Here is a 10988-nt window from a genome sequence, read left to right on the forward strand (position 1 = left end):
GCCCCTCCCCCGCCTCCCAGCCGCCGGGATCCAGCGATCGGTCCTGGGGGTTGCACACGGTGCGGTCGGCGTGCCCTCCTCCACCGCAAGGAGTGTTTTCCCTGGAGACTCGCGGGGCGCGTGCGTCGCTGCCCCACGCAGGGCCCCGGAGCGTGCGAGATGCCCCTGGGTGCCCGGGCACGTGGAGTGCCGCGGCTGAGCGCGCGGGGCCCTGTATCGCGCGGGGCGATCCCCGGGCCCCCCGCTTCCTACCTGCGTGGCCCCGCGCAGCCCAGTGAGCGCATCTTAGCCTGGGGCTTTTCATCTGTGAAAGGGAGAAAATAATCTCCGCACAGCGCGGTGTGCTGGATGAACAAAATGAGATCCAGGAGAACAGGTCCAGACACTAAAGCTTCGCGCAGAGTTGACGCTCAGTGGTGACAGAGTTGCCAAAGGAAACCCCACTTTTCTGCCGGCGAGTATGTCACCGGGAACTAGCCTTTCCTGAATGCCCCCTAAGCACCAAAGCCAGCCCTCCGCTCAGGGACAACAGGTACTCTGCTAAGGGACGACGCACGTTTCAGGCCGAGCCACAGCCTCCGAGCTTTTACACAGAACCCACCGTGAACTCCGTGATGCGCTTCATTTGGGGTATCTGGCAGAGAGACAGCATTCGATAAATTGTTACTGCTTTTGATATACAATCCTTTTTATTGATCTCCTACGTCTTCTAGTTACTTTATGTAGCCTATTGAATTTAATGACCACAAGAACCGTCCCAGAATGGGGTTATTCGCTCTATTTTTGAGACAAAAAAGCAGGCCTAGGGCGAAGGAAGGCGCCCCAGATCGCGGGGCCAGGAATTGGTGAATAAAATGATCTGAAAATACAGCGCAGGCGCTAATGCACGGATGGGGCTTTCCATAAAGGGTTCGAGTTGTGTCGAGTTCCAGCAGAGGTGAGACCCTTTCTTGAATTGTCTCCACTCCAGCAGGGAGCTGAGAGCTGGCAGGAGAGAAGTTGGGCAGGCTGGTTGCCCCCTGGGCATCTCTCCTGCTCACAGCCAGAGCTTGGCACCCTGGCTTTGAGCACCAGTTTCTTTTTCTCTTTAATATCTACCATTTTCCTATTTCTGGCTTCATAAATGTCTTTGTGTGGACATCAGAATCTGAGACTAGTGAAGAGAACATAGCTTCTCCTCACCCTGAAATGTACATCAAACTAAAAGAGCTCCAGTAGCATTCACTTTTAATTTCCCAGAAATGAGCCTGTGCCCCTAAATGGACAAATACTAACCAGGAGTTTTCAGGAACAATGATAAAACAGGGGCTGGGGACAGCCCAACTGAAAGCTGAACCCTTTTGTACACTGTGGCAGCTGAGGGCTAAATGAATTTCAGTTTTGCTTCCACACGAGAGCCTGCACCTTGCTGGGTACCTCTGTAAAGCACAGAACCTAATCTGGATTTACCTGTACAGTATGTGAGATGCATATCAAGCCGACTATCATCAAGGATGACTCAAGGGGAAAACGCATACATGTCCAGATAGCTTTCATAGTTGTTGTGTGTGTTTTTTTTTTTTCTTTTTAACTTTCTCTGATTTTCCACTTTGTTGAAAAAAAAAGCAAAAGAATGTGCTTGTTCCTAATGGTGAGATAGGGACCCAGAGGTTTTAGGAAACTGTGGTTAGAACTTCTTTTTAACTTTTTCAGGACCCTTTCTGACCACATTGAATTAACTGGCCAGTGCAGATTGTTTTCATCCTGTGAGACTCAGGTAATAATGCCTGTTCGGTTATCCTGAGCAAGCAGAGTTTCACTCCAGGCAGAAGTTTGGGGTGAAGGAAACGGCATCAGAGAGGTGCTCTGGCAAATGGTCTGGGGGTCAAGTTCCTAAGACTTTTGAGCTGGGAGAGAGCCTCCTAGCCTAGGTCATTTCAGTAATGACCACCCATGTCCCTTCCTTCCAAGACTCTGGAAACTGTTTAGGAAGCATGTGCTGTGTGCAAGGCCCTGAGCTGGGAGACTTCTAATTATGTCCTCATTCACGGGACAATGGCTCAGATGCAGGGAGTTATCTGAAGCCATGGGTCTTGGATCCGTCGACTGCAGACCTCTCAGGCCTCTGTGCACTTGAAGCTTAGTCTCCCCTTCCTTGCACTGAGACAGTCATCACTAAGGTTTGGGATGTAATTACCCAGGGTATCATTTGGAGTGGGGTGGAATATCAATGTGTCTTTTTTCTTTCTTTTTTTTTTCCCAACCAGGTGCAATGAATAAAAGTGTGCTTCCCAAAAAGGTCCGCAGGCCCAGGGTGTGCAAACTTGGAACCCCGCATTTCTGAGATTTGCAAGAGGGAGGAAAGCACTAGGTATCATCATTCCTTCCGCCTTCCCCCTCCAAAGCAAACACTGGCACCCAAACACACACACACAATAAACATAGGCTCAGACAAACGCAGGAACACACAATACCCAGTCTGCAGAAAAGGGTGCTGTAGGATGCAGCCCTGAGAGGAGATCCAGGGAAAACAAAACACTCGGACCCCAAGTTTCTAAGGGTGCCTAGGTTTTCTTTTCGAGTGGAAGACCTGGGGGCCACTGGTTTAGACTGTCCAGTCGGAACCGTTTGAGAGCGAGCAGCCCTCGGCCAGCTCTCCGGCCAGCTGCAGCCCTTCTTCTTCTAGGGCAGTTATAGTGGCAGCGGGCGCTGTTGAGCCCTTAGAAAGAGCGAAATACTAGTCGAAGTGCCTTGCGCGTAATATTCCCTTTGGCGGGGGAGGGGGCGCTGGCTCCCAACGTGGTCAAGTTAGCCCAGCTTCGGCGCGTAGTAGGCGCTTCATAAATGTTTCTGCACCACCCATCGCAGATTTTCACCGTGTTCTGGCGGGGAGGGGATGTGATACAGACGCCCGGTACCTTTGAAAAAAAGAGGGGTCACGAGAGAGAAGCAATGGGACTTGGCGAACTTCCTCTTTAAATAATCGGCCTTAATTACGCCTTGGACTTTTCAGTTTTGGCGTGATTATAACCCTGGAGGGATCGCCTAATAACAACTCTGCTGACTGCTCCTGTAATTAACTCCTAATTTATTTCAAACAGGGGCGGGGGGGGAGGCCCCGGCCTCTTCCGGAAAGGCCAATCGGAGGCGAGCGCCCGTGACGTCAGCGCCAGGGCCGGCGCGGATTGGCCGCGCCGCGCCTCCCACTTCCCCGGGGAGGAAAGGCTCGGCTCCGGGCGCGCCCCTCCCGCCTCCCCCCCAAAAAGTTGGAGTCGCCGCGGCCGGGTCGCCAGCCGAGTGCGCGCCGAGAGCTCCGTGGGGCAGAGGCGTCATGGCTTCTCCGTCCAAGGGCAGCGACCTGTTTTCGTCCGACGAGGAGTGCCCGGCGCTGGGCGCGGGCGCGGGCGCGGGGGGCGCCGAGGGGCCGGCGGAGGGGCGCCGCGTCAGGGTGTCCAGCCTGCCCTTCAGCGTGGAGGCGCTCATGTCGGACAAGAAGCCGCCCAAGGCGGCGTCCCCGCTCCCGGCCGAGGGCGCCTCCGCCGGGGCCACCCTGCGGCCGCTGCTGCTGCCCGGACACGGCGCCCGGGAGTCGCACAGCCCCGGGCCGCTGGGCAAGCCCTTCGAGACCGCGTCGGTCAAGTCGGAAACCTCGGAAGACGGAGCGGCGTGGATGCAGGAGCCCGGCAGATACTCGCCGCCGCCCCGTGAGTGCGCGCCCGCGCGGGGCCGGGGGTGGGCGGGCGCGTGGGGCGCGGGAGGGGGCCGCGGGCCGCGGGCCGGGCTGGGGTGCGGGCGCCCCTCTGCGGGAGGCGCCCCGGAGAAGGCGCAGGGCGGGTCTTGGCCCCCGGGACCCCCCGAGCCCAGCGCGCCGGCCGCATCCAGGACGCCCCGCGGCCGACGCCCGCGCCGCGCGTGACCCGAGCCCCTCGCGGGGCGAAGCTGCACGCAGTGGCGGACTCGCGTGTCTTTGAAGGGCGAACCCCAGCTGCGTTTGCGGGGTCCTCGGTTCGGTTTCGCTGGCCCTCAGCCCTGCGCTCCAGCCACTAAACGTACTTTTGTGTCACTGTCCACCGGGGTCTCTTGTCTGGGGAGTGAAGGGGACCCAGGTCGAGTGAGCACTCGGAGATGTGCCGGGCGACGGCGAGGGTGTCCTAACGCCTTTCCACGTTCACAGCCCTGCGAGTGCACCCTCATGTCAAAGGCAGCTAACTGAAACCCAACCCGATATTGCCTGGAAATCATTCCCTTCCATGGGTCCCCCGGTGTGGAAGCAGGACCCCGCGAAGGGATGGTGGCAGGGAGGACCGTCCCCGCAGCCAGCACGTCGCTGATGAGGTCCTGGGCTTCGCCGGGAGCGGGCTGGGGTCTGAGGCGCGCAGGCTGCGCTTGGCTCATATAATAATTAACAGCATTCCAGCAGAGCGTGAGAGTTTGCAAAGCGCTGCTCATTAGGAGTCCACATGCTGGTCACCCCTGGAACCCCGAAATGTAGGCAGAGGCCCCCGTTTCAAACACCCAGGCTTTATGAGGACTGAATTTGATGCAGGTCACCGACAGTGGCTGAACTGGGCGAGGGGCCCTGGGGTCCAAGCCTTGCTCCTCTGTAGGGTGTTCTGGGCACCGACCAGGGATCTCCCCAGAGAGACCAAGCGGAGGCACCCCGCTTCCTGCCAATGCGGCTGGAGGGCCGAGTCAGGCCAAGGAGAAGTGATTTCTCCTCCTTTAGTATCCAGTTTGGGGCCCTGAATCCTTTTTGCAATTTGGAGAATTCATTCCCTGTAACTTCGTTTACTTCTATCCCCTGACCTTAAAGCTTCCTTACCCCCACCATACCTCTAGGAAAGGTGAGTGGGGGCGGGATGTGGAGGGACTTTTTCCAAAGCCAGGAGAACCCCATCTTTGGGTTTCCATCAGTCAGCCCTCAAGCCTGGAGGTGCACCGTAGTTTGTGAACAAAACAAGGCCATATACCCGGGCGTCAGTGGCTGTCCCCTCTGGCACCTCTCTCCACCCTGTTAGAAACTCCAAAAGATTCAAAAGGGTGTGGAGAATAAGGACTCAAAGAATTTAAACACGAGTTTGCTCAGTGCTTTATAGCACTTTTAACCCTATGATCTTATCAGATCTGTGTGGCAGCAGCTGGCCTCCCAGTAACAGATGAGCAGCAGAGTTCAGAGGAATGAACACACCGAGTTTGGGCTTGACATAAAGAAATTGGGGAGCATTTAATGATCAGTGATCTGGTGGCAGGCAGGGCTCTGGACATCCTAAAACTTTGTACTCTGCACTTCACTGTGGGGTCAGTATTACCCATTTCATTGACGGTGAAGTAGAGGCTCCGAAACTTTTAGAGACTTCATGTGTTTGACAGATACTGAGTGCCCGTGTATTCCTAGGCCTGGGTCAGTGGCACAGGAAGTTTTCAGGCCTCACAGGGGTGGTGTCCAGAGGTCAGAAATCCCACTTGCTTAGGCTTCGGGTTCTAGGACAGCAATTGCCCACACTTTACTCTGGAAACATCTCTACCAGGTAGTGTAGTCGAGTTTCCCTGCTCAGTGAGCCAGACTTGGGGCCCTGGATATGACCTTTCCAGGAGCAAAATCGGAGACTCTGAAGAGGATTTAATTTTAAAACAAAAAGGGGGTTATTGGTGTTTGGGGCCTGGAGATTGCTGTGGGAGCCCTGTGATGGGAACGGTGGGTCCTGGGAGCGCCAGACGACCCAGCCTGGGGCGGGAGGGAGCCACCCGCCGGAGCCTGGTTTTGTTATTCGGAGGAAGTAGGATAAATGCTGTTTTGCTTTGTATAATCGCATCCTTCCTCTGGCTGGTTTAAAATGGGGGTTGGGGGGAGGAGTGGTGCGCTGGGAGGAAGCCTCATAACTTTAAGGCTTTGATACTTGTGAGCGATCCCAGTCGCCTGGATTTCATAACTCAAATGCAGCCCGTAGGAGCAACCAGAATGACTGTGCCTGGACTCGGAGTTACTTCCAAACTGAGAGCAGGATCAAGCAAGGACCCTAGGAGCTTGGTCTCCAAGCGGAGACAGCTGGGTCATCCCGACAGCCAGGCCGGGTTGGTGAGGGCTGAGGGTTTCACAGGTCTCAAATCTCAGCAAACGTTGTTAGTTTATTTGTAAATTAAGGAGCAGGCACCCTGCTCTCTGGTTGACTCAGGGATTAGCATATACAAAAGATATACTTCTGTGGTTGCTTCTCACCCACCCCTCTCCCAGATTTCTGTTTTTTCATTGATTGCAGAACACGCTACTTTTCTTTTCAGTCACTTACAGCGATGGTTAATAAGGTCACCCTAGGACAGATCCATTTCTTGTTGGAAATGGAGGCTGGGTTGGGACTTGTGCTGTGTCACCCTCAAGTATGAAGTGTAAACTCTTTCTTGGGCCACCAAAGTAACAAAACAAGAAATGCGACATTCTCCCCACGAGTCCTTTGGAGTTATTACTGTGGCTACATTTGGAAAATTAGTATAGCTCATAAAAGCCAAATGCAGACAATTAATTGTCGAGCATTTTGCCCTACAGCTCCACACTCCTCCCCCACCTCCCCTGGAGGAAGAGAAGCCCAAAGTTAGCTGATGCTACAGAAACCACAAGGGGTGCCTCGTCCTGTGACTTTCCTATAATTGAATCCAGTTTAAACATGGAGGCTGGATGGGGTTGGCATACCTTTATTTGGCTTGTTATTCCTCTGTCTAAAGCAGGGCGACAAACTAATCATTTACACATTGGCTCTAAACCAGAGAAGGCCTGGAGATACTAAGATGTCACCGCGTGTGCTGAATTCAGAGGCGGTGGGATTTCTCCTGACATTTACATTTATGGGCCAGCGGATTTTCCCCTCCTTCTTAGTAAAGTTTATACTACAGAAGCACCCGGCCAAAAAACTTTTCCCACATCCAGATCTGTACAATGACGTTCGGGTTTTATAATCTGTAGACGGGATGGAATGACAGCTGTGTGGTTGTTTATTGCATGGGGCTGCTACCCAACCACAAGGTACTATGATTAATTTACCGCAGACCTTATCTGCACTTCTGTCCTTCGTAAGTGTGTGGCTGCAGCTTGTCCTGCGGCAGACAGGGGACTGAGTAACCCAGTTTTTTCATAAGACCCCTTTCATGCATCCCACGAAGTGAGGGTTAATATGAGCCCCCCCCCCAGCCCCTATTTTAAAGACAAGAGAAATTAAGCTCAGAAGAGATGGGATTTTGTTCTCAGAAACCACTCAGCTTCCTTAGCTTATGAGGGGTCTGTTCGTAGATGTTCTGTTTCCATTATTCGAATACTGATTGTTTTCCACACAGAAAGGTCTATTACACCATTGAATTCCCCAACTTCTTGTTAAAAGCCTCGATTTTCAAAATAAAGCAATTCATCCCTTTAAATACGGTCGTTGTCCACTCTTACCCCCCACTCCCCGAGATACCACACCTGGTTTTGACAGAGGTATCTTTCTGAGAGATGAAGAGGGAGGCCGGCACACACACACCTGGCGAGAAAGCCACTTGCTGTCGCTAACGCGCTCCCCTCTGCTCTCCAGGACACACGAGCCCCACCACCTGCACCCTGCGCAAGCACAAGACCAATCGGAAGCCGCGCACACCCTTCACCACGTCTCAGCTCCTGGCGCTGGAGCGCAAGTTCCGCCAGAAACAGTACCTCTCCATCGCAGAGCGCGCCGAGTTCTCCAGCTCCCTGAACCTCACAGAGACCCAGGTCAAAATCTGGTTCCAGAACCGAAGGGCCAAGGCGAAAAGGCTGCAGGAGGCAGAGCTGGAAAAATTGAAAATGGCTGCAAAACCTATGCTGCCCTCCGGCTTCAGCCTTCCTTTCCCCATCAACTCGCCCCTGCAAGCAGCGTCCTTATACGGAGCGTCCTACCCTTTCCATAGACCTGTGCTCCCCATCCCGCCCGTGGGACTCTACGCGACGCCAGTCGGATATGGCATGTACCATCTATCCTAAGGAAGACTGCTCAGTAGACTGATGGATGTTTGTTGAAGGGTTCCCCCTCACTCCCCAGGAAGGCAGCATGGAGCCAGCACCCCTGCTCTGCAAACCTTGCTTGCACCACCCTAAGCAGCTAGGCCCAGAGGGCCGCAGACGTAGTTTGAATTCGTTCTTTAGACTGCAGACACCAAGTCCTGTTTCCTTGGTGTCACCTTCAAGGAGATGCCCCCTTCTCCTTTCACAAAGATGGGCTCTGACGGTTTTTATCTATAAATATATATATAATAAAATATAATACATTTTTATACAGCAGACGTAAAAATTCAAATTATTTTGAAAGGCAAAATTTATATACGTATATATATATATACATATATATATACTTTTTTATATATATATATATATCAACTTCCTAAAAGAGACTGCTTATGTCCATTTGTGTTTTTCTTATGGGGGAGACAAATTATGTGCTAAAATTAATTGCTGAAATTTGGTGATTTTTGACAGGATGATTGGCTTTTGTTTATGGAAAAAAATTGAGAATTAGACACCATGGGTATAGATAGTAGATATGGAGAGATTCCTTCAAGTGACGGACAGGACACATCAAGTTTTCAGTTTTACACACATTAAAAAACTCATTAGATACTACCGTATTGGCCCTATTTTTTCCCCCTCTCCACATTACCACATTGTTACACATTGTTAAAGTTTTGCTTTTTTTTTTTTTTTTGGTAAGATCAATAAAAGGGGGATGAGAAGACTGAGTGTGCCTGGGGTAAGGTGGAAAATAGAAGTACTTCCTAATTCCTCTCAATGCTGTTGCTTAACTCCACATAATTGGAGAGTGAAAAGTTAAAGCATGTTGGGAGGAATTGATGGTTTCTGTGAAATACTAGGTACGTCAAACCTCATGTCAAACCTCATACGTTGCAAAAGTGATTGGGGTGGGGGGGGTATATAGTTAATTCTCTGCTTAAAAAAATGTCTTTAACCATTACGTATATGCTAAATATTCTTGAACAATGAATAGATCCAGAAAGAAAAAAAATCATGCTTTCTCTGTGTGTGTACCTATTGTATGTGCTAAACGTATTAGGAAAATTGATAACTTTTTAACGTGTTAGGGGCAGAGGGTAAAGCCATGTTTTGACTTGCTAAAAATGGGGGTGTCACACAGCCCTTTAGCTGCCTGGTATCTCACCTTCCTATCCATCTCTCCCCTCCCACACCCTCCCCGAACCCCACCAGTATACTTCATCCCTTTGAAAGGGTGTCTTGTATAATTTTATATATTTTATTGAAGAGTTATTTCTTATCTCTTATTCTGAATTAAATTAAACGTTTGTTTTATTGCAGTAAAGTTTGTCCCAACTCATAATTATTTTAAGAGGCACTCTCTGTTCTTAGTTGGGCTTTAGCTCAAAAATGCCACCCAGATGGGGGGGGGGAGCTGGTGATTTTTATTATTATTTTAATGTGAATCAATCAGAGTTGTGGCCAGATTCAGCCTGCGGGGTGGGGTGGAGGGTGGGAGGGGTGGAGAGTCCATTGAAAATAGCAACATACTTTGAAATAATTTCCTCCGGCAGCTTAGGTTACTCATAGAAAAGAAGTGGAACTGCTAATAGGAGTTTTTCAAACTCCAGTGAAAGAGGAGCTTAGACGTCGTGGAGCGGAGGAGGGATCGGGCAGAATCTGAGTGGCTTGTAGATGAACAAGGGAAAATCTTGAACTTGAAATTTCCCATCTAAACAAAACAACAAACTTAAAGCTGAGGGAAAAAAAACCCTACAGCGTTTTGCAAATGGGGATGGTGAGGAGGCATGGGGGGGGGGAGCGCCTGCCGCCTTTTCAGGAGTGTGTCAAATCGCACTCCCTTTACCATTCCCAGCTTCTTCCCAGGAGATGGACACCGAACAAATACTCTTTTCGGTTTGAAGGGGGACAGTAGTTCATTCAAGTCCTCTTTGCTTTCCAGCCTCTTTCCACTGGATACAGAACAGGGGTCAGCCCGGGGCTTCCAGGCATTACTATTAAAATAAATTGGTAATGGGTAGGGAAGGCCGGGAAAGATCTTAAATTCCGTTTTCCGTTGCACAAATCAGAGGTGGCTACCGAGGACACCTTTCCAAGGTCTGATCAGAAGCTCCAGTGACCCTGGGAACAGGGGTGGGGTGGGGTGGGGGTGGGGCTGAAGTGAACCGAGAACTTGATGAGGAAATTGCACGATGGGGAGGCTGCACCTGGCACCTAGGGGACTAGAGTTTTTGTCCCACATTTTCTTGGTGCCAACCCCCACTAGAGGTGGGCACCAGAAACTCATTATCCCGTGGGGTGGGGGCTCCGAGGGGTCAGACCAAGAGTCTCAGGTGTCTCAGAGCCCCAGCGTGGAGCGTGATCCAAACCCAGGATCTTCCCCGAGCTGGGGCTCATTTGTTCCCGCTTGGCCCGCTCCACTCCCAAGCTAAGCCCACCCGAGCGCCCCAAACTTCCCCAAGTGGGGTGTCTGTGCCATCAGGCTGGGCCTCCCCAGTCCCAACTGCTAAGCCCAGTCTTCTTCGTTTAAGGGATGGGTTTGCCAAAGGCCAAAGCCCTTCCCGGTTTCGCCCTCCTTCTCCAAGTTGGGTTCCCAATTAGCCTGTCCACCGAGCTTCCTCCCCGGCGCCGCTGGGACCCGGCAGCCTCGGGCGATCTGAGCCCGGGGTGAGGGATCTGGAGACACCGGCTCCGGGATAAGACTCAGCTTGCCCCTGGGAGGAGGAGGTCGCCAACCAGAGTGCGATTCGGGGCCACAGGGCTGCACCCTGCGTGGCCAGCGGGGTGGATTGGAAACCGCCTGGAAGATTGTGCATTACTCCAATCGTCCCAAAGAACAACTGAGGCCCGGAGAGAGGAAGAGTTGCTTAGTTTCAAACATTCGCACCCTGGTGCTGCTAGGTGGATGGGGTTACTGAGCTGAGGACCGGGCCGGGTTGCGGGCGGGGCGGGGCGGTTGGGGGGAGGCCATGGCCAGATGTCCGCGGGGCTGGAGTTCCCT

At 52.2% G+C, this 10988-nt stretch overlaps 1 protein-coding gene across 1 annotated transcript; it reads left to right on the forward strand.

Moving 5' to 3' along the window:
* Positions 1 to 3310: 3310 nt before the first annotated feature.
* On the forward strand, positions 3311 to 7963 carry MSX2 (msh homeobox 2; the record flags this gene model as incomplete). The annotated part of the gene is made up of 2 exons (XM_081035811.1): positions 3311 to 3683; positions 7539 to 7963. The coding sequence occupies 2 exons, from the start codon at positions 3311 to 3313 to the stop codon at positions 7961 to 7963; spliced, it is 798 nt and encodes a 265-aa protein (XP_080891937.1).
* Between the last annotated feature and the right edge of the window lie 3025 nt (positions 7964 to 10988).

Source organism: Rhinolophus hipposideros (genome assembly GCF_964194185.1).
Source record: "Rhinolophus hipposideros genome assembly, chromosome: 23".
Classification (NCBI taxonomy): Eukaryota; Metazoa; Chordata; class Mammalia; order Chiroptera; family Rhinolophidae; genus Rhinolophus; species Rhinolophus hipposideros.